Source organism: Periplaneta americana, chromosome 2 (genome assembly GCF_040183065.1).
Source record: "Periplaneta americana isolate PAMFEO1 chromosome 2, P.americana_PAMFEO1_priV1, whole genome shotgun sequence".
Taxonomy (NCBI): domain Eukaryota; kingdom Metazoa; phylum Arthropoda; class Insecta; order Blattodea; family Blattidae; genus Periplaneta; species Periplaneta americana.
In genome coordinates, this window is record NC_091118.1 from 17,728,138 (window position 1) to 17,753,156 (window position 25,019).

Here is a 25,019-nt window from a genome sequence, read left to right on the forward strand (position 1 = left end):
TAATGTCTATAATCTGATATCTTCTTCTGCCCCGAACTTTTGTCCCATTCACCATTCCTTACAGTGCGTTCTTCAGTAGGCAGTTTCTTCTTAGCCAATGACATACGGATAATTTTGTATTGTTGTTTGAGCAACTACATTTACCCAGAAGTCTTGAAACATGGGTTTTTTTAGCAATAGCTATCATGGCGTCTTAGCGTACCTATAATATGCCGCTGCGAAGACAAACGATACTAGAAGCAGCGATGCCATATCAGAGAGAATCCAACCACGTTGGAGGAACGATAAAAGCATCGCGAACAGATGCATTAGGCCTATAGGGGCCAATCTCCTTATTGGTTGAATGGTATGAATGTTACTATCGATATGTATTGTTGTTATAGGCTAATCGATATAAAATATGTTGCCAACTTCAAAATGCAAATAACGGCAGTAACAGTAAAATGTATTTTCCCTGGACCAAAAATACAAACTGACTAAAATGACATCTAGTAACAAACTATTTAAATTATTTTTATTCATTTTTTTTAATTTGGTAGCATTTAGTGCTTATCGAATATCGAATACTAAAAACGATAATCGAACCATTACTTCCGGTGACCTTTTTCTGTGTATAATGTTTGATGAGTGATTGTTCCCTTATATTTATTTTACATCAATCTAATATATTATTAATCGATTTATACGCACTCATAATTAAACGTGATTAAACTGAAAGTATATGTTCATACGTACACTGGGTTGCAAAAGAAATTCCGAGTCGAAGTTACTATCGATTTGAAATATTATCGTGTTACGAGGACTTCGATTAGGAAACAATAGAAATAGAGATTACAAACATATCTCAACTGGCCTGCATTTTCTAAAGAGTTTTTATCCCATGCAAAGGAGAAATGTGCAGTTAAGTGTTTCAATTAGATTCAATTTTCAGTTCTATATCTATATTTATAATAACATTTTATATTTATATTTGTAATAAAATTGATACTTTTTTTTTGTTAATACATTATGGAACGTAACTGGCCGTATATATCGATTGTAACAATGACAGCATCCATGGATAATAAGGAAGGCTGTGGAATACCATATAAACTGCAGTTTCAATATTTTCGTGTAGTATTCTTGTTAATGTTGTCAAATAAAAGTATATGAATAATTTAAAATCAATTCATAGTAAATAATAACGTGAACATGTTATAAAAGTCGTATTTACATGTTAAAAAAAACTAATCTCAGGAGAATAGCTCTCCAATTCACAATGATTGTTAAAGTCCTCGGAAAACGATATAATTTCGTATCGGCATTTCTTTTGCAGCCCAGTGTATCGGTATATTGAAAATGAGTATTGATGAATTATTTTATTTACCTGTGTGTTTATTTGCGAACTATTATGGCAACAAAAGAAGAAAACTGGTTATAATAGATAAATACTAGATAGGTTCTGGGATGAGTTGACGCTCGAAATAATTCCAATACGTTATTATAACACTATACCTTCCATTCTAGGTTAACCTAATGTTATTGGAAAATAGCTTAAAGCGCCAAAAAAAATTAATTGCTACTTGGTCTGCCATAGGAACATGTTTTCTTAGTAGAACCTCTCTTTCAAATGATGCTCTACCCATTACGAATACAGAATGCTAAAAGCAATTTTTTTCTAATAGACTTTCAAGTAGAATTTCTCCTCAAGAGTCATATATCTTTCAGATTATTTATTTATTTATTCATTTATTTATTTATTCAATAAATAAATTCATTCATTCATTCAATAAATAAATATATATATAAATAATTAAACGAATGTTTGAATGAATAAATATCTATTTATTTATTTACTTATTTATTTACTTATTTACTTTGATGGAGTTAAGCCATCAGGCCTTCTCTTCCACACCACCAGATTCGGTTATCTGCAGAAAATAGAACAGGCGGTAAATTGCAGAAGCTATTATCTTGACCTCTAGTGTAAGCAATATAACCTGCTATTTTTTTTAAGTAATGGTGGACACTTGACTTGAGTCATTAACCCAAGCGTCCCAATCTGCAGATAGTTTGAAATTGTGTATAATAATAGCAGTGTCGCGATATGACTTTCTAAGTTAAAACTACATAAAATAAATACATTAAAATAATAATAATAATAATAATAATAATAATAATAATAACAGTATATGTTTTTAATATTTTGATCATGAAGTCTTTGTTGTTTCCTAGGTGACAGGAGCAGGTCGTGGGATCGGTAAGGAGCTAGCCTTACAGTTTGCAGCTTTAAGAGCTACAGTCATCTGTTGGGACATCAACAGTTGCAGTAACATGACAACAGTGGAGGCCATCAGAGGAATGGGATTTCATGTAGGCTTAAATATGAGATTTTAAGCTCCCGCGGTGATTGTGTTCACAAGAAGTATTTTGAATTTTCCATCGTATTTTTAAGCGGGTTTCTGTAGCGTATGTTGCTTTTTATTTGTAATTAGTATTCACCGATGTTCAGACCAGCGAATAGGGATTATAAAGAATGGACACTGAGCGAATTTTCCTGTTTTGTTTTTTCTGTGTACCGGCGCTTAGTTCCACTTTCAAGCGCTAGAGGTTAGTGTAATCGAGCACACGCTAAGATAATAATTGAATATAAGAGTTGAGACACAGGATCCAAACATCGCCTACCTTATTGCATAATCCAATAATGCTTTGCTTCAAATAAATTCAAGTTAACAGCTTTTCCTTATTTCTCAGTGGCAAACTAGTTGTAATAATATATTTTTTTTTTTTATATTTCAGATAAAATAAATCATATTATAAAATAATATCATCTTCACTTCATGGTTTAGGCTTAGTGCCTGTTCCGTCTTCACATTTTATTCAGTTCCACCTCTTCCTAGGACGTCCGACATCTCTTTTGCCTTTAGGTTGGTATTGTTGTATCAGTGCTGGAATTCTTTCATTATCCATTCGAGACAGGTGTTCTTTCCACTTTCCTTTATAATCTTCAACTTTATCGTTTATGTTGTATATATTTAATTCTTTACGGATATCCTCATTTCTTATCAGATCCCTTCTTGTACATCCCTTTACTCTGCGAAGAAACCTCATCTCTGCAGCCTGTAATTTACTTTTATCTCGTTCTTTAATTATCCATGATTCGCTTCCATATGTCAACACAGGTACTGCCATAGTTTTATAGAACTTTAGTTTTGTTCTATAAAACTATGGCAGTACCTGTGTTGACATAGTTTTATAGAACAAAACTAAAGTTCTATAAAACTATGTCAACACAGGTACTGACATTATAAAATTAAGTATCGAATTCGTGTAATATTTATATATAATATAATATAGGTATATGGTTTTACTTCTCATAGCAGTTTTGTTTTTCCATTTTCAGCGCTATCAAATCATTACATATTTTAACTGTTGTTGGGGTCAACGTCTCAACTCTCATTATAAAGGAACTCTAGAGTCTAGACATTACAGATAATGACGGATTTATTATTTTATAGAACCAATTTATTTTATTTGAGTACATAATGTACCTAGATGTATTAATTATATGTGTTATATTTCCGCTGTGTCGACTGCTAGCTGGTGTGATGTCAGCGCCAACTCTAGGGAGAAAGCAGAATCTCACGCTCTAGCTGGTTTGAAGGTCATTGAAATCAGTCCGGCTACATCAAAGGTACCGACGCGAAGTGTCCATACTTAATTACCTATACGCTGTTCAGACTTTTAAGGGATGAGTGCTTCGTTGACGACGTGGGAGATTACTTTGTAAGAATGCCATTGTTTTACATAATATTTTTACAACTGATAGATTTTTTTTTGCATATTTTTAAAACAACTCTTGCAGAGAACTGAGCCATTTTGACGTTTTTCGTGATCTCTAATCCTATAAGAACATCTTCTCAATAAGATCTGGACCCACGTGGAAGAAGAGGAAGAGATGAATAGCGGTAAGAGAAGATGGGGAGGAAGAGCAGCAAAGGAAGCGAAACAGAGGAGAAAAAGAAGGTAAAATGATGAGGAAGAAAATAAGGGAAGAAGGAAAGAAATAAAGACAAGAGACAAAAATAAAAAAAGAGAAAAAAGTAAAATGGAAGAGAAAAGAGGAAAAAGGAGAAAAGAGAAGATGAAGAAGGAAGGGGAATAGAAACGAAATATTAGGAAAAGGGAGAGAAGCAGATGAAATGAAGTGGAAAGCTAAAGAACGATGAGGAAAAAAGGCAAAATAAAGAGAAATACAGAAATATATGACAATTGAGAAAATGAAGAGTAAGAGTGGGGATATAAGAGAAGGTAAGTAAAGATAGAAAGAGGAAAAGAAAATAAAATGGGAAAGAAAAGGCTTAAAATTAAAAGCTGTGTCCAGCTACATGGTAATCCTTAATTTTAATTCTTTATTGATAATGTATAAGAATGTTATTATTTTTCGAAGGTAATTTTAAGATACATTTTTTGGGTATTTTTAATTGTATCCAGGTTTTCTGTTATTCACTTTCTGCATACAGTACAGATATACATAGTGTTCTGCCAAATGGCAGGCCTTTCACTGCAAACCCAGCATTCTCCAATCTTTTTTCTATTTTCCGCCTTCCTCTTAGTCTCCGCATATGATCCATATATCTAATGTCGTCTATCATCTGATTTCTTCTGCCCCGAACTCTTCAACCGTTCACCATTCCTTCCAGTGCATCCTTCAGTAGGCAGTTTCTTCTCAGCCAGTGACCCAGCCAATTCCTTTTCACTTCCTAATCAGTTTCAGCATCATTCTTTCTTCACCCACTCTTTCCAACACAGCTTCATTTCTTATTCTGTCTGTCCATTTCACACGTTCCATTCTTCTCCATATCCACATTTCAAATGCTTCTATTCGTTTCTCTTCACTTCGTCGTAATGTCTATGTTTTTGCCCCATACAATATCACACTCCAAACAAACCTTCCTTTGCCATTGCTATCTTTCTGTTGACTTTATAGCAGCAGCTCATGATACTGCTTATAGTACACCCCAAGTATTTGAAGCTGTCCACTTGCTCTACTGCCTCATTTAGAATTCGCAAGTTTACCTACTTTATTTTTCTTCCTATGATCATGGTCGCGAAATCCGGTTCCGAAAGCCAGCTATAACGGCTGGGGGAATCATCGTGCTAACTACACGATACCTCTATTCTGGTTGGATGATCGTCCACCTCTGCTTCGACATGTGGGAGTGAGGTCAGCGGCCGGCTGGTCGGTCTAGGCCCTTCACGGGCTGTAGCGCCACGGATTATTATTATTATGACCATGGTCTTCGTCGTTATTTGCATTTATCTTCGTCCCATACTGCTCACAACTGTCATTTAGCTCCAGTAGCATATCTCTTAGTATCGTCTCCTTTTCTCCTAACAACGCCATATCATCAGCAAGTCTTATGCATTTTATTTTTCTTCTTCCTACTTTCACCCCTTCCATGTTGTGAAAACAGTTCTTCACTAAATCCTCCAAGTAAATGTTGAATAGGTTAGGTGATAAAGGACATCCTTGTCGTACTCCTCTCCCTATTTCACTTCCTTCAGACATTTCTTCTCCTATCCTGACTTTGATTCGTTTATATATATATATATATATATATATATATATATATATATATATATATATAGGTTACTGAAAAGTCTCCTCTCTTTCCAATTCACACCAATTTTCTTCAGGATCCCTATCAGTCTATTCCAATCCACTCTGTCAAACGCTTTTACTATATACACTTCTTTATTCTTCTTTAGATATTTTTCGCCGATTGTTCGTAGCAGTACAATTGCATCTCTCGTGCCTTTCCCTTTCCTGAAGCCAAACTGCTCTTCTTCCAACTGTTCTTCCATCTTAGAATATAAACATCGATTCAGTATTCGCAGGAGAATCTTTGCGGAGCGCGATATCAGGCTGATAGTCCTGAACTCGTTACATTTCTTGGCAGTAAATAATAAAATTTCAAATAGAAATACTTAAAACAATTTTCTGTAAGTAGTTTTCTTAATTTTGTTAACTTCTTCTTTTACTGTACAGGCTTACGGATACACGTGTGATGTTGCCAATCGAGAACAGGTGCTGGAGGTGGCTAGACAAGTGAAGGAAGAAGTTGGTGACGTCACTATCATAGTGAACAACGCTGGAATCTTGAGAAGCTCTCGTCTGCAAGATATGTCACATCAGGACATCAGGAGGGTGTTCGACGTTAACATACTGTCACACTTTTGGGTTGGTATATATTAATGTAGCGACTGCATGCCCGGGTTCAAATCCCGGAGATGGCGAAATCGTATTTTTGTTGGACAAAGCCATGGTTCCTGTCGGGTTCTCCAGTTTTCTTCCATCATTTCACCATCATTCTCCATTTCAATAGTATCTATTCAAAATGATGTAGCAGGATGTAGTATTGTGACTGGAGTAAGTACAGATGGCATCAGTCTGAGGAGGATTATTACGCTCTCAGGGAGCTAAAGAGCGCTCTATCCGAACTCTACCTGACTTTGAGAGACTTCATGGTAAATCGACAAATAGCACAACCTATTAGAGTCACGACATATGAATCTTATATTTCCAAAACCTGTCTTCTCCTTCAAAAAAAAAAAAAAAAGTAAGGAATGTCAGTACATTCCAAATTACAAAATCTAGCTATTTTATTTCGTTTCTGGTCCAAAAAATATGTGAGCTTATTTAAAACCGTGATGAAAAATTTAGTTTTATTCTATAAGTTGCCTTATCTCAATAGAATTGTTCTAAAAGCTGCCTTAGCCTCATAAATGGAGTCAGCCATCTGTCTTGTTTATTCCAAAGCATGCCTTATCCACAGATTACTATGTTATATATATATATATATATATATATATATATATATATATATATATATATATACTAGTGGCTTGTGCAGCAAATGCTGCAAACTAAGTTCATTAGATGTTCAAATAAAATTTTTTCAGATTTATTTTCAAGAAAAGTATCAGATATTTTGAAAGTTATTTGCTTCCATAATAATGAAACATACGCCCTCTGAATGGTTTTTGTGCCAAATACTTTTTCTTGAACCTATGTATCCTAAGTATCTTGAATTTCAACGCAAAAAAGCAAGTAACAATGTCAGAGCGATCAGTGGCTTTTTCATGTGGGAGTAAAGCAATAGCTATTGCAGGTTGTAAAAGTCAGTTTGCTATGTTTTCGAACAATAGACATAGCATCTTGGTATAGCTGCTGCATGTAGAGCTTGAAATGTAGAAGGTAAGATCATTTTATCCTGCTAAGAGATCTTGCTGAAATGATCGAGAGACTACAAAATTTTGTAGACCTCTTATTTTATCAGTAAGTAATACCGTGTTTCCTTAGGAACTCTAATTTTTGCGCTCTCTCGAGCCAATACCGAAGAGAATGACGCATGTAAGTATCGACACCACACCGCCATTAAGTATATGAAAAAGACCCAACCCCACTTGATTAATAACTATAGAAATATTTGGTTTTTAATAACAATATTATTAACTTACGAAAGTTTTGTAGTAAATTATAGAAATGAAGATCTAATTTAAGATATTCTCTCCATTTACTTATATAACCCCATTCATATCATCAGTATAGCATTAATATGTATAATTAATGAAAAATAGTCACATCATGGCATTAACTATAATTAAATTTCATTTCTAATGGTTATAATGCCATGAAACCACCACAAGTTTTGTAGATTTTAATATCCAATACACAGCTGTACTCAGAAAATTACACACCGCAGAATCAGACCTGTAAATTATTTTTAGCAAGTCTTAAAGTTTTTAATAACCAATTGAAGTTGAACTCTAAATATATCAGAAATCCTGCACGTCATGGCCTTCGTTTAATAGCCTATTGTTTATTGTAGTGTATGTTTTGTTTTATTCTGAAATCACGGCCGTGCTAAAATGCAATTAGTTCTCAAAACTGACGAAAGATGGATTTTGGAAAATAGGAAAATAATGTAGGAATATTTATATTTCACTGAAAACTACTATTTTTCTGAAAAAACTCTGGGTTTCAAGCTTCAAAATGAAGGGTCATTTATTAAAATCCGTTGAGCCGTTTTCCCGTAATTTCCATTACCAGTTCAAATTATATATATATATATATATATATATATATATATATATATATATTACAGCTATTTATTCTGCTTAAAAGAAGAGAGATTTAATTTAAAAAGTAGTTCACAAAGGGGAGCAATTCTTTCGTAGTGATTCATGCGGTTATAGGAGTGTTGTAAAACGGGTCATTCAGTACAAGAAATCAACCCTACAGTGCCTCCAGCATGTAGAAACCATATTACTAAAGCAATAGTAACTTTGTTGAAAATCTGCTGAAAAAATATTTTGGATGTTTCTGCATGCAATATTTTCCTTTTCCCCTCCTTGTAGAAACTATAAAAAAATTTCCCATAATGAGGGACATTTTTCTCCACATGCTATCACGAACTAAAAAAAAAATTACGGAACATAAAAATCCATTCTTCTTCTTTGTAAAGAAAACAATGTAATGACTAATGATGTTTCTGCACTAAAACAAGTTCTTTTTTTCGAGGTTCTGGAGGCCTTCCTGCCTGAGATACTAAAGCGGAAGAAAGGTCACGTGGTAGCTTTATCTTCCATTTGCGGCATTGGAGGGGTGGCGGGCATGGCTGCGTACTGCGCTACCAAGTTCGCCATAAGAGGTCAGTACTTAGCCCTTCAGTAAGTGCAATGCTAAAATCTAACCTGTAGCCAGAGGCTGGAAAAACTCGCGATGAGAAAAAATACCTACAGTTATACTCAGACATCGGATTCTAGGGCAAATGCCTATTTTGTTTCTTTAGAAGAAAAGTAAAAATAATTATTAATATTTGTGTTTCATGGAAATTGAAAGGTATTCAAAGAGTTTTATAGTGCCCTAAAATGCCCTAAAACGGTTATTAGAGCCTAATTTGTTAATATTCGCCTAAAAATGCCTAACTCACTGTAAAGTTTCGCATTTTACTCTTACTTTTTATAATTTATACATGCATTCACTGCGAAATTTAAGGCATTTAAAAAGTGGAAAGTTTGCTTCACACCGGCCATGAAACCATTGATAAAGGACACAAAATGTTTTAAATCTCACGACACTCGCAATAGATTTCACCGAATTTAACATGTTTGGAGGCATAAATGCCGACAAAGAACCAACCTTAGTTTTGAAGCAGGCAACAATCACAACATGTGCTGCTACCGATTCAGAGATATACTATACTATAAAAATGACTGTTTTCGGTCTGAAACCGATTAGCTGTACTGCCCTTCAGAGTATCATAAAATCACAATTTTTGGAGAAAGAGTGTTTTTGAAATATTTATGAAAAGTCGTAAAACTGCGAATTAGTAGGGTAAACCGTTACAAAATATTTAAAAGAATGGCCCTCCTAGTGTTAACACTACCAGGAAATGCAACAATAAGTGGAACTTTGTATTTTTGTCCAATTGAATCTCAATAACAACGGTTCATTTGATTGCTCGTTAACAGTTGCTCTTTCCCTCACCTTATTTGTGTTGAGAAGTTTTGAGCGGTAGGACGTTTTCCTGTGAAGTTTAACGCGATAATGCCGAAAAATATAAGTGCAAAATCTACATTGATCCGGCAATGGCTAACAGAATATTCAGAATTCACTTATGATGGAAAAATAATATTCTGCAAGATTTGTAGCAAACAGGTATGTAACAATAGTTGAAATATATAAATTCTATTAATTTTAATGAGTAGGCCTATACATTGACTGAGCTATCCTGAGGTATAATTCTTTTTAAGACCACTACACTTTAACCTTTTAAATTCCGATAGTTAAAGTATTTGCAGGTCATTAAAATTTTGATTGTTCGAACCCACTAACTTTGTGATAGAAATACGGCAATACAACAATTAGGATTTTATTTTAATTCAGTTTACTTTACATTTTTAGATTTCGCAAGAAAAGAAGTGCCACCTAAAGCAGCATGTGCAAGGAGCGGCTCATAAGGCTGAAGCTCAGCAGAAAAATCAACTGCAACAAACTTTACTAACACAGCCTACTTCATCCAATCTCAGCAGCAATTTCTATGCTGATTTAACCAGAGCGTTTGTTGCTGCTAACATTCCCTGGAATGCAATTGAAAATCCGGTTTTAAGACAGTTTTTACAAAAATACTGCAAACAAAATATCCCATCTGAGTCGACCCTACGAAAAAATTACATAGACAGAATATACAATGAAACTTTAGCTTCCATTCGGGAGGATATAGATGATTCTTACCTATGGGTCTCTGTGGATGAAACCTCAGATCCTATGAATAGGTATATAGCAAATATGGTAGTAGGAAAACTTAGTCCTGATGGACCTTCGATTCCACACCTCGTATGTGTTAAGGAACTTTCGAAAGTGAATAGCCAAGCCATTGCTTATTTTGTAAATAAAGGCCTACAGTCTTTATACTCAGGTAATATAGACGATTCTAAAGTTCTGTTGTTTTGTACTGATGCTGCCTCATACATGGTTGCTGCAGCTCCACTTCTTAAAACATTTTATCCTAACCTCACGCATGTAACCTGTCTAGCACATGGCCTTCACAGGGTTTCTGAAACAATCCGGAATGAATTTCGTCTTGTCAATTCGTTTATTTCTAACACAAAAAAAATGTTTTTGTAAAGCCCCATCCAGGATTTCAATATTCAGAGAGAACTTTCCAGATATCCCACTCCCACCTCAGCCGGTTGTTACACGATGGGGAACCTGGATTCAGTCAGTGGTGTATTATTCTAAGTATTTTAAAGAAGTGGTCACAGTTATTGATAAATTACCTGAAACTGATAGTGCAGCGTGTGTGAAAGCAGTGAAAGATTGTCTGAATGACTCACGAGTGAAAAACGATATTGCCTACATAACATCAAACTTTTCTTTCATACCTGCAAGCATTGAACAATTAGAACGTGAAAAACAATCTCTTTGTAGCCAAACAGCAATAGTAAAGGAAGCTCAAGTGAACATACATTCTGCTTTGGGCGAAACTGGGAAAAAAGTTAAAAATAAGTGGGACAACGTATTAAATAAGAATGTAGGATTTTCATTGTTGGAAAAAGTATCAAGAGTGATATCGGGGAAAAGTGTAAATGTTCCAGTAAGTATTGATGTTTCTATTGTACCTAATTTAAAATTTGCGCCTCTCACATCAGTTTCGGTTGAAAGAAGTTTTTCTGCTTTCAAAATGATTCTCAGTGACAAAAGGCAAAGGTTAACTGTGGAGAATTTAGAAAAAATTCTGGTGGTGTACTGTGCAGATAATTATAATAAAGTCTGAGCATGGAACTGAATTTCAATAACTTAAAATGAGTAATCTTGATATCAATAATCATTATTTCATTAGTTTCAATATATTAAATTTGTGCAGCTCTGTTTATAAATATAATATAGTATTCTTTTTTAATGTTTAAACATACTTTTTTGTGCGTATTTTAGTGTATAACTAAAAATTTCAGTGAAAGAAATAAGTATGATACCTTGATGTGCCTAAAATGCCTATTTTCATTAAAATAGAGCCTAATTTTACAAATTTTGAGCTTATTTTAGGCGCCTAAAACTGCAATTTTTAGTGCCTAAAAATCCGATGTCTAGTTATACTACACGTAACGCAGATGAAAATACTGAGTAATGGCGAAATGCACCAATCACGGTTACGAACTATCTTTTAAATGGCGGGTACTTAACTTTCGTCATAAACACAGGCCTCCCTATCTACAGATGACGCACTTAACTGTAGTTCTCTTTTATATGTAGAACTTAACGAACATATTGGGCAATGGTGTAGTATGTTTTAGTAAAAAGTATTATTAGAAACAGTGTGTGTTCGATATAAGTGAACTGAAAATCAAGAACAGAGTCGTAAAAGTGTCAATTTTGAATTATCTAAATTAAGTTGTTAGGTTTTAAGGTGGAATACTGAGCAATGTGAATGGGGTCGAAAGTTAAATTTTAAGAGCGTCTACAAAAGGTATATCTGTAATGAATGTAATTGTGGCACCGGATACAAAATTGTGAGGTCCGCGTTACATGGATGTAAATGTTGACATCAAATATATCAAATATATAGAACTACGTCTTTCTTCGGATTAGGTACGAGGGAGAGGAAAGATGTCTTGGTAATTGAATGTTACTAAAAAAAATTCAACCTCTTCTTGGCGGGCGTCGGGAATAGGATGAGGAGGACAAGTCGTATACAAGGAAAATAAGAGGAATACAAGGAAAACAAAATGAAGCCAACGAGAATAAAAGCAAGACAAGGAGACAAGGGAAATACAAGGAAAACAAAAGCAAGACAAGGAGAACAAAAGCAAGACAAGGAGAACAAGGGAAATACAAGGAGAATATACGGAGAATAAGGACGGTGTATGGAAAACAAGAGGAATAAAAGGAGAAAAGGGTGAATGAATAGACAACAAGGGGAATACATGGAGAACAAGAGGGATAAAAAAGAGGTAAACATATGGAGAACAAGGGGAATAAAACGAGAAGAAAGTGAATGCACGGAGCACAAGAGGAATACAATGAGAACATGGTAAATACATGGAGAATTGGAGGAGTGCATGGAGAACAAGAGGAATACCAGGAGAAAAAGGAGAATACAAGGACAAGAAAGTGAATAAATGGAGAACAAGAAGAATACAAGGAGAATGTAAATTCATGGAGAACTGGAAAAATGCAATGAGAACAAGGGAACTACAAGGAGAACAAGAATGGAGAAGAAGAATAAAAGGAGAAGGTGAATACATGGAGAACAAGAAGAATACAAGGAGAATGTAAATACATGGAGAACAGGAAAAATGCAATGAGAACAAGGGAACTACAAGGAGAACAAGAATGGAGAAGAATAAAAGGAGGTGATTACATGGAGAACAAGAAGAATAGAAGGAGAATGTAAATACATGGAGAACAAGAAAAATGCAATGAGAACAAGGGAACTACAAGAAGAACAAGAATGGAGAAGAAGAATAAAAGGAGGTGAATACATGGAGAACAAGAAGAATACAAGGAGAATGTAAATACATGGAGAACTGGAAAAATGCAATGAGAACAAGGGAACTACAAGGAGAACAAGAATGGAGAAGAAGAATAAAAGGAGGTGAATACATGGAGAACTAGAAGAATATAAGGAGAAGAAGGTGAATACATGGAGAACAAGGAGAATGCATGGTGAACAAGTAGAATACAATGAGAAGAACGGAACTACAAGGAGAACAAGGGAACTGCAACTGGAACAAAGGGAATAAAAGCGGAACAAGGGAAATACAATTAGTACAAAGGGAATAGAAGCTAACAAAGGTAAGACAAGGAGAACAATGGGAATTAAAGAACAATCCATAGGATACCCTATATACATATTGTATAGCCATGTTATTTTTTGTTTTCTGTTTCATAGGGGTATTTGAAATACATGTGTACTGTATAGTGACAGATTCTTTACCTTATGCAAAATTTAAAATGAAAGTTAAACAGATTTTAACTGATCAATGTTTTTATCCAGTAAAGTAATTCTTAAATTATTATATGTAATACTACTTAATTATATTATTTATTTTAAATGTACCGGTATTTTAATTGGTAGTTTTTTATCTTATTGTATTTGTTATTAATAATGTAAATTCTATCTGACATGTACATCCATATAATATGTTTATGTATAGAGTAAAAAATCAATCAATCCATCAATCCTTAGGTCTGATGGAGTCACTGTCGGAGGAGGTGAGAGAGTTGGGTTGTCACGAAGACATCCGTTTTACGACTGTTTATCCCTTCTACGTGGATACCGGCATAGCTCCGGACCCTCAATTTAGGTAACATGCTCTCTTATAGAGAATGCTTTTAAAAATAACAAGGGATTGGGAAATGTTCAAGCTGTTCGTGATTGTTATTGTGAGCATGGTTAGAATTGTGAGATATTTGGAATCTGAAATAAAAGTTTGATATTTCTGTTCATTTCTGTCTTCATAAAAAGACGGAACCTTCTTGTTTACTATGAAATCTGCATCGACATGGGGAACTATTAATAATGGAATTCCTCAAGGATCAATATTAGGTCTAGTGTTTATAAATGATCTTGTCCCCCTAATAAAAGATGTAGGTCATCCCATATTATTTGCAGACGACACAAGTATAGTAATTACAGCCAATAACTTCAACACATTCCAATCTTCAACGGAGGAAATTCTCTTCAAAATATGTGACTGGTTCTCAGTCAATAAATTAGTATTAAATTGTAACAAAACTAACATAATTCAATTTAAATCCTGTCCAAATTCAACCTCGCAAATTTCTAGCGCAATAATTAATAATAGATCCCTATTAGAAACAACAACAACCAAATTTCTTGGCTTAAAAAATCGATAATGTGTTAAATTGGAAAAATCATATTAAAGAAATTACCCCAGACTAAATTCAGCTTGTTTTGCTTTTAGATCTACGCAAAAGATAGTAAATATCAATACCTTAAAAACAATATACTTTGCATACTTCCACTCGGTAATGAGTTTTGGAATAATATTCTGGGGAAATTCCACAGATAGTAACAATATATTTCTATTACAAAAGAGAGTAATTAGAATAATAGTAGGTGTAAAATCTAGGGAATCGTGTAGGACTATTTAAAAAAAACTACAAATAATGTCATGGCTTGTCAGTATATTTTTTTAATTAATAATCTTCCTCGTATGTGTGGTACTAGTAGACTATATTGTAAATCTCGTCTGTATATATTTCATCTAGACTGTGACTATAAATTAATATTTTATAATAGTATTAAGTTTTTTGACTTGTTCCATATTCTAGCTGTAAGCATGTATGAATACCATGGAATGTTAATAAATACAATACAATACAATACTGCAATGATCCAAATGGTCTTGCAGTTCAAGAATTGCATGTTTGATATGTTTAAAACTATATGAAATGTTGCAATATGAAACCTCGACAAATACTAGTTCTTCTCTATATTACAAATACATAAGGAAATTATAAAAAAGGAAAGACAGCTTACAGGAAGTTCATTAGGATGCTCTATGACGTCACAGACCACTTCCATATTTATTTTTAAGGAAGAAGTGACAGGGGATTAACCGAATTCCTGAATTTGCGTGAAAAGTTTATGTTGTTTGTGATTGCTCATGTCAGCATGGCTAGGAGTATAAAGATGTTTGGTTTTTCGAATAAAAGTTTGATATTTCTTTTCATTTGTCTTCATACTCCCCGCATTTAAATTTAACAAGTCGGAGTCCACACCTGTGAAGTAACGGTCAGCGCGTCTGGCCGCGAAACCAGGTTCGATTCCTGGTCGGGGCAAGTTACCTGGTTGAGGTTTTTTCCGGGGTTTTCCCTCAACCCAATATGAACAAATGCTGGGGTAACTTTCGGTGCTGGACCCCGGACTCATTTCACCAGCATTATCACCTTCATCTCATTCAGACGCTAAATAACCTAAGATGTTGACAAAGCGTCGTAAAATAACCTACTAAAAAAACAAGTCGGAGCCTTCTCGTTAATTACTTCATAATCGTTTCCTCATTCTATGAGGCCTAGTCTACAGACAACATTGCAATTAATAGTAGAAATGATTCACATCGATATTTATTTATTATTTATTTATTTACTAGATTTATTTCTACTGGCAACAGAAACAATTACGACAATCACAGATGAGTACTGAGTCCGGTTTTAGACGTTGCGTTCAACTGATTGAGGTTAAACAAAAAAAAAATATAATACAGTGTTACTATAAATGATCTTTCCGATTACAAACTTGAATAACTATCATTAGGAGACACTTAGAAACATGATATTGGTATCAATGGAAAGAGAAACTCAAATATTGTTTTGTTATATTGGTGAACCTGTCGCATATTTATTAATTTCATTGCTAGGAGACGATATAACTAAAAAATAGCTGCAAACGAAGGCAGGAGGGCATATTGTGTGCTTGATTTTCACATATCCCAGTCTGTGCTATAAGCCGTGAAAAGGTATATGGCTCTTTCTCTTTTGTCGAGGCCACAGTCACAGGTAATTCGTACCTAGACATGTTACAGTTATGGCTTCTTTTACAACTGGAACAAGACATCGAAGGTCTCACTTTTCAGCAGGATGGGGCACCACCCCATTACCACTTAGATGTCAGAAACGAACTGAATACACGACTTCCAAGGAGATGGATTGGACGTGCTGGCCGTGAAGATTTAGAATGTTTGCATTGGCCTCCACGTTCCCCCGACCTCTGTGGGGGTTTTATAAAACAACAAATGTATCAGCCACCATTACCACCTACCATTGAGGATCTTCGTGTCCGCATCACAGAGGCCATTGCACTGGTGGATGGTCCAATGCTACAACGTGTATGGCAGGAAATTGACTGCAGACTTGATGTGTGTCGTGTGACACAAGGAGCTCACATTGAGCACATGTAACTTACTTACGGTTGTGAACCAAATGTTTCTCTTTCTGTTTCATGTTTTCCAGTGAAATTTTTTAAAAATTGTTGGAGTTTCTGTTTCCGTTGATACCAATTTCATGTTTTCTAATTTTTGCTGATTTAAGAGTAGCACATGTGATTTAAACGAATGGATAACGAAACATATTTGAGTTTCTCTTTCCATTGATACCAATATCATGTTTCTAAGTGTCTCCTAACGATAGTTATTCAAGTTTGTAATCGGAAAGATCATTTATAGTAACACTGTATATACGTATGTTATTATATATATATATATATATATATATATATATATATATATATATATATATATATATATATATATTAAAGAAAGACTCAGTGAAATATGTACCTAATAGCTGAACGTTGAAACTGGACTTTTTTTTCGCAGAGCATAGTTCAGTTTTTGATCAAAAGAATGCAAGAGTACCTCGAGCTTATAAAAGAAGTTCTAAAATCTTTTATAGCATTTGCAAACTTGTATTTATGAAAAATGATTTTCTAGTCTATGATTATCATCAAAACATAAGCGAGAACTGTCCTTGAACTTGTAAATGATATCACTGTGTCTGTATGGAATACAAAATCCAGATTTGAGAAGCTAATTTCTGAAAAACAGACAAATTCATCGTATTATTTCTTTTTTACTCCCTCTGTCACATAATAATTGTCCGGTACGCTTTTATTTCTTGGCCTATAATAATTGTCCGATATCCATAATTTTACACTGGCATTTACATAGGAGCAAAATGAAACACATGAATAATACAACTATATTACTCCAGAATCTGTACAAAATTGTCTCTCAATTAGCAAAAGAAAAAAATTATTAATCCGGGATCTGTATAAATTGGCCAATCATTGAGCCAAAAAAAAAGAACATGAATACTACTTGCACAAATTTATGACTCCAGGATCAGTACAAATTGGCTAGTCATTGAGCCAAAATAAATACTCCTAGGAATGCAACTTTATTAACTGCAGGAGTAGCACAAATTGACCAAGAAGTGAAAGAAAGAAAAACATTATCCTACGAGTAAAGACGAAAAAACTGCCTGTTAGACCGGGAAGGTTGTCATTCAAACAGTTTGCCTAGAACCACAGATCTACTGCTGCAGTGCTACTGTAGCCTCGTCCTAAATGTTCCGTAGACACTCCAAGCGAGATGGCAGGACGTTGAGGTGGTCCAGGTGCCCTTTTTGCATATGGAGAATCTTGTTATTGTTCCCGTCATTGACTTTCATTATTTCAATGAGATGGGACTGCAAAGTGTTGAAGACGTTGTTGAGCTTGTCGCGTGTCAGCTGAGAGAGCTGTTTCAATGGCGGCGATCAACTCACCAATAGTTTGTGGAGCTGCCTGATGCTGGAGAGACTGAATTGCACGGAAGTACCCCAGATCTAAAACATTCATATCCAGACTGTTTGGCGGTTGGCACACGAGTTCCAAAGTGATTCCACTGGCAGCTGCAGCGTCCATCCAGGTGGGTCATTGGGAGCGATATGCGGACGTGCAATGTCCTGCTGAACTGGCACCTGAATTCTCCCTGTGCGCGGTCCAGGAGGCCATTTTGCATTTATTGCTGGGATTAATTTAGTGATGAGCATGGATCCACTTTCCAAAGATTGCCGCCCCCGTTGCCAAATGCAGCGTGCTGTTCTTTTACTGATATGAAATTTCTCGGCCGCACCTGTTATGGCACCTTTCTTCACTATGTCAGCCGTAGTGTTCTTCAACAAAAACTCCTATACCGCCTGCCGTCCACTGTCTGTAAGGTTCTTGCTACCCCTGTCACTCACTACCGCCAGTTGTGTTCCCAGGATGTCCATGTGTGTTCAAACGCACGTACTCACTGCGGGAGTATGCTCTACTAACGATTTCCAGCTTGCTTTGCTACACTGGTTTGTATATAGTGAGTTGAAAACCAATACCCACTTTCGGTAATCTTCTGGGTGGTGTGTGTTGCTTGTCTCCATAAGATCACGTCATTGCCCTGCATAACTTTGTGCACTGATCTACTGCGCATCTCCTCATGCGTGCACTTCTCGTTTTCCCCGTCGTCTGTAATTACTGTAATGCCATTTCGGCGTACCGGACAATTATTATGGGACAGAGGGAGTATATATATATATATATATATATATATATATATATATATATATATATATATATATATTCAATCGAATACTATGGGATTTGAAATAGATGTTCATATTTCTTTTCATTTATGTTTTTACAGACGTCCGCCGAGTTAGCTCTATGGTAGCGCGTCTGTCTCTAGACTAACCGACTCGGATTCGATTCCCGGCGGAGTCAGAAATTTTGATGTAAAATTTCTACCTTGGGACTAGGAGAGATGGCGGTGCACAACTTCTAATCACTAAATTACGCACCAATATGCCTGGGTTAAATCCCAAATCTCTCCGCAATGGATATTAATGGCGAAGTGCATCAACATTGATTAAAAACGCAGTAATCATAGATTACGAAACGATGGTTAAACAGTAGCCGTGGTTAAAATGTAATTTATGTGCACCATTCATAATCACCGATTACACTAAAACTTGGCTAGCTGACACCTCATTTAACCAGAGTAAAGTCTATGATGGTACAGTGTTTCTACAAAATGACTAAAGGAAAGCATCCATACCGCTGCAAAGATAATAGTCAACGTCTAAAAACGACTGCGCTCACTATGTTCTACATCGAAATGAACGTATCCTACATTTTCGCGTTGCATTTGTTTGCCTTTGGGCGCTGTTATATTTGTGAGTTCCATTTCTTTGTTTTTCAGTACTTTTAGGTTAAAATCGTACAAAATGGAAAATTGAATCCAAAAATGATTATATCCCAATGTTAGGTTGAAGTACCGATAGACTTAATTACTAGATTTAAATGTATTATATAAAAAAGATGGAATATCCATAAAGGAAAAGGATGCAGAAAATTGGTAGGAATGTGTGTACGATCTTGGACTACACCAGGGAATTGTGCATTATCCTAAGATCCATCCATAACCTGTCTTTGTTCAGCCAGTGACATAGAGAAAGAGATACTGGTATTCGAGTATTCCCTCTTAAAATAGCCTACAGAAAATAATAGTTACATAGAATCGTAATATAAGCAGCCGATCCGTTGGAGAAATATGATTGTTCTTGTGTTATTTCAATTGATCCATTTGTAGATTTTGATAAACGAAATCCCTCCTGAAATTTTCTGTCACCTAATTGCTCGCAAGAATTCTCTCTTTCCACTAAAGAACCTTCACGCTCACACTCTATCCAAGTAATTCAAGTACTGCACAATAATAATCGTCTTCGAAATAATCACCTGTGGTTATGGCCGCCATTTTGCTTTACTTGTTCTACTAATCGCTGGTTATCTCCTTTAACCGCTCATATTTGGCCGGTTAGAGATTACTGTGGTTAACTTCCTATTTAAGTCGTAACCGAGGTCGATCCACCGTAAAAATGCTTAATCGGGGATTAAGTCACAATTTTAACCGATGGTTACACTAACCGACGTTGATGCACGTGGGCATAAGAGAAGGAATACTGATTTGTCCGTCAGATGGGGACGTTAAGCCTGGCGGCCCCCTTGGTGCTATTCGACAGGAGTAGGCTATGTGCCGGCACCGAGTTTCCCTTCTCCCTTCATCATCATCATCATCATCATCATCATCATCGTCACCCATTCCCTACACTACACTTACACCGAACACTGACACATACACTCACCCTAGTACAAGACATAAATCTTCACAGATACACATCATGCATAAAATAAAATAAACTACTCTCTAGCCAGATTTTCGTATTTCTTCTCTGCGGTGAGTCTAGAGACAGACGCGCTACCATAGAGCTAACTCGGCGGACTCTTACAAAATAAAACAAATTACTGTAATACCATTTCGGCGTACCGGACAATTATTATGGGACAGAGGGAGTACTTTATAACAGAACTATTTTTTATTTTTATGTTCGACGTTTTATAATATGTTTCTAAATATAACACGAATGAAAGATAATAAGGCGTTCTTTTGTTTTATTTTGTAAGGGCCGCCACTCACACTTTGGGCACCACTGCTCCAGAGTAAATGCAACAGTTCTACTAGTTCGGGGGCTGAGTCTTATGTTAGTGATTTCCCACAATAGTAAAATAAAATAAACTACTCTCTTGCCAGATTTCCTTATCTCTTCTCTGCGGTGAGTCCCCGCAAAGCTGCCAACATAATCGTGGAAGCTGTGTTACACAACTACACGGAGGTCAGCATCCCGAAACCCCTCATGTTCTGCACTCAAGTCACCAGGTGAATGTGGCAGTTCCATTATTACATAACACGCGATTTGCTATCTATTTATTATCAAGGCACAGGAAACATGGTCTTAAGTTGTCACGAGTCTTTTAGATAACATTTTATTATCACTAAGGAGCGGATTTCTATGTAATTAAATATTATTTTTGCGTGTGATAAAACACAATTAACAAAGTTGAAAATTCCGAACATGATGTTTGAAGTTTAAAACCTGAATTTTATTTCACATAAAAACACATATTTTCACAAAAAAATTATGTAAATACATATTTTCAGGAAATCTATTATAAACACATAAATCTTGTTTTTTTTTTACTTAAATAATTTTTTACAAGAACTTTTAAACATTTTAAAACTAAATCAATTATGTCACTCAGAAGTACGTTATCTTTTTAAGAATTCTTGGTTGCTTCGTGTTTCTAAGCGCTGTGTGGTGTATCCATGATCCATTTTAGTAATAGTATCGCCTCAAGTTCTGAGAACTGCTAGGCAGCATATTATTGTTATTATTAGAGAATAAATTAACGTGGACAAGGAGGAGAGATCTTGAAACACATAATTAGGAATGTTTATTGTTGCTGAAGATGATTTCATTCCACGTTTTGTTTGTGAAACACAACAGATAAGAGCTCGGGTATGAATTTTAATTTAAACAAATCTCTCGCCTCTTGCTCATGTCCATGAAGTAAGTAGACCTATGTCTTGTTGTGATTCCCTGTTATCGGGCTTCGTCAATCGATATCCTTCAAGATATACTGAAAGATAGTTATTTAAAAAACGATATGGCTTTCCTATTAGCAAATTTAAGCTTTTTGTGTGACACCATAAAAAAATTCGAAACATCCAAAAACCTGTTGTCTGAAACAGGGAGGTGCGTGCCGTGGAAATTAAACTAGACTCGCTACCAGGTTCAGAAGCACAATTACTAAGGGACAAATTCCAGAATGTGTTTGGGAAAAACAGTGGATATAAAAAAATGTGTAAAGCTGCTCAAGTATTGGAGGGTGTGCCTGTAGGTGAAATTGACGGTGTTTGTGTTTGTGACATTCCTCTCTTTAAATATGCACGTCTCACGTCCTGTGAAGTGGAAAGATCGTTTTCACAGTATAAGTCGTTGTTCAGAGATAATCGGCAAGCATTTGTGATGGAGAATTTGGAGATGACCTTTGTTGTTCACTGCAATTCTCGGCCAACTACTAGCACTCAAGTGTGGTTGGTGAGTACCTAGTAACATTTTTTTTTTCAAGCTAAGTAAGGTATTTTTGTCATATTTAAAACAAATATTTTTTTGTTTTTAGCAAATATTTTTTTTTTTGTTTTTAGCAATTTTTTTTTTTTGTTTTTAGCAAATATTTTCGTACTTTTTAGCACATAAAAAATAAATATATTTAAATTTTTTAGCACATAAAAATCCGCTCCCTAATTATCACAGTGAGTTCCATAAAAATAACACATCATGTCGTACGATTTAGCTTTTCGCCCCATTTTAGATACTGTATCTAAATATTGCTTGGATAATGCAATTTTTGCCGATTTTATTCCTGTGTACATAAGTTTACTTACTCATTTCCTTACAAATGGCTTTTATGGACGCCGGATGTTCATTGCCGCCCTCACATAAGCCCGCCATCGGTCCCTATCCTGACCAAGATTAATCCAGTCTCTACCATCATATCCCACCTCTCTCAAATCCATTTTATATTATCCTCCCATCTACGTCTCGGCCTCCCCAAAGGTATTTTTCCCCTCTGGCCTCCCAACCAACATTCTATATGAATTTTTGGATTCACTCATACGTGCTACATGCTCTGTCCATCTCAAACGTCTGGATTTAATGTTCCTAATTATGTCAGGTGAAGAATATAATGAGTGCAGTTATGTGTTGTCTAACTTTCTTCATTTTCCTGTAACTTCATCCCTCTTAGCCTCAAATATTTTCCTGGACACCTTCTTCTCAAACAACCTTAACCTCTATTAGTCTCTCAAAGTGAGAGTCCAAGTTTAACAACCATAAAGAACAACCGGTATAATATAACTGTTTTATAAATTCTTCTAACTTTCAGATTTTTTGACAGCAGACTGAATGACAAAAGCTTCTCAACCGAATAATAACAGGCATTTCCCATATCTATTCTGCGTTTAATTTCCTCCCGAGTATCATTTATATTTGTTACAATTGCTCTAAGATATTTGAATTTTTCCACGTTTTCAAAGGATGTATTTCAAGTTTTTATATTTCCATTTTGTACAATAATCTTCTCGGGATTTACTTCCAAACCGATCGCTTTACTTGCTTCCACTAAAATTCCCGTGTTTTCCCTAATCGTTTGTGGATTTTCTCCTAACATATTCACGTCATCCGCATAGACAAGCAGCTCATGTAACTCGCTCAATTTCTAACCCTCTCTGTTATCCTGGACTTTCCTAATGGCATATTCTAGCTAGAGCGAAGTTAAAGAGTAAAGGTGATAGTGCATCTCCTTGCTTTAGCCAGCAGTGAATTGGAAAAGCATCCGACAGAAACTGACCTATACGGACTCTGCTGTACGTTTCACCGAGACACATTTTAATTAATCTAACTAGTTTCTTAGGAATAACATATTCAATAAGAATATCATATAAAACTTCTCTCTTAACCGATTCATATGCCTTTTTGAAATCTATGAATAACTGATGTACTGTACCCTTATACTCCCATTTGTTCTCCAATATCTGTCGAATACAAAAAATCTTATCAATAGTCGATCTATTATGCCTAAACTCACACTGATGACCCCTAACAATTTCATCTACATATGAAGTTAATCTTGTCAAAAGAATATTGGACAAAATTTTGTACGACGTCATGAAAAGTGATATTCCTCGAAAGTTACTACAATTAATCTTGTCTCCCTTCTTAAAGATAGGTACAATTATTATGAACTCCTTCCGTGTACATAAGTTATAAAACTTAATACAAAATCCATATTAGGTAATTTAAAAGCACCTGTCCAGGTTCCATAGTGCCTATTAATGCCTATTAATAATAGTCTCTTTTAGAAATATAAGCCTATCAGCACCGATTTAAAAGATACATGTGTTACGTATTTCGTCATTCTGAATTTTATTTTAACTATAACTGTTCGAAATTAAAATAAATTACCAACAACAATAGTTTTATCTCTAGAATTCTATTATTAATGCAACATTTTTGCATATGTGCGTGCTCGTAAAGAAATAGCCTCTCTAATGAAATATCGTGATAAACATGGCGTTAGTTTTATACCGTTGCTCGAAGCACATTATCACTTTCAATCTGCTTATCTGTTCCGTATGCTAAAAACCTCTATAATGCCAAAAGAAAAGCATTGTAAGTACGTCCACATTTGAATTCTTGCTGATGGTGCTTCATGTCCAAAAACATTTCGAAGTCGTTAGATGTCAGTGACGATTTAAAATCATAGCCTGAAAGTCTTGTCAACTTAACTTAAATCCATTAATTTGATAGACTGTTAACTTCAAAAATATATATCTAGCAGCTAAACTACCATTTTTTTATTTGTTAACAGCAGTTGTCTTGGAAACTGACTTGCATTTATTATCAAACAAAAGACAGTTTAGTTCATTGCATTATCAGTTTGCTGCGACTTTCAGTGTGATGTCCGTATTAGACTCATGCACGTTTTGTGACATTAAACATGACTTTCTCTTGATTTCAGATTGTTTCCAGATACTGTAAAAAACCTCATCATGGATTTCTTGTCGCGAAAGAGCCAGAAAAGAAAACGGTATGAATGAAAAGAAAAACTCTGGAGTTGTAATAGAAACATCTGCAATGTTTGAAATAAATTATTTTAATTAAAATCTGTGGCGTTCATAGGGGTTGCCAAGCATAGAAATGAGCAAATGAAATGACATTTTATTTATTTATTTATTTACTTATTTATTTAGTTATTCATTTATTTATTCATTCATTTATTTATTTATTCATTTATTCATTTATTCATCTATCTATCTATCTATCTATCTATCTATCTATCTATCTATCTATCTATCTATCTATCTATCTATCTGTCTGTCTGTCTGTCTGTCTGTCTGTCTGTCTATCTAAATCTAATCTAATCTAATCTAATCTAATCTAATCTAATCTAATCTACCTACCTACCTACCTATCTATCTACCTACCTACCTACCTACCTACCTACCTACCTACCTACCTACCTACC

At 35.1% G+C, this 25,019-nt stretch overlaps 1 protein-coding gene across 1 annotated transcript; it reads left to right on the forward strand.

Moving 5' to 3' along the window:
• The first annotated feature begins 2,219 nt into the window (after positions 1–2,219).
• LOC138714489 (epidermal retinol dehydrogenase 2-like) lies at positions 2,220–24,676 on the forward strand. The gene is made up of 6 exons (XM_069846617.1): positions 2,220–2,352; positions 6,032–6,223; positions 8,567–8,696; positions 13,737–13,854; positions 20,683–20,808; positions 24,513–24,676. Exons 1-6 carry the CDS (start codon positions 2,314–2,316, stop codon positions 24,589–24,591), a joined length of 684 nt encoding a protein of 227 aa, XP_069702718.1. The 5' UTR covers positions 2,220–2,313; the 3' UTR covers positions 24,592–24,676.
• The last annotated feature ends 343 nt before the right edge of the window (positions 24,677–25,019 follow it).

Bases quoted from the DNA above. Each gene is read 5' to 3' on its own strand.
- LOC138714489 (XM_069846617.1), top strand. From the start codon at position 2,314: ATGACAACAGTGGAGGCCATCAGAGGAATGGGATTTCAT. The intron at 2,353-6,031 runs GTAGGCTTAAAT...TTTACTGTACAG, and splicing joins TCAGAGGAATGGGATTTCAT to GCTTACGGATACACGTGTGA. The intron at 6,224-8,566 runs GTTGGTATATAT...CTTTTTTTCGAG, and splicing joins ACATACTGTCACACTTTTGG to GTTCTGGAGGCCTTCCTGCC.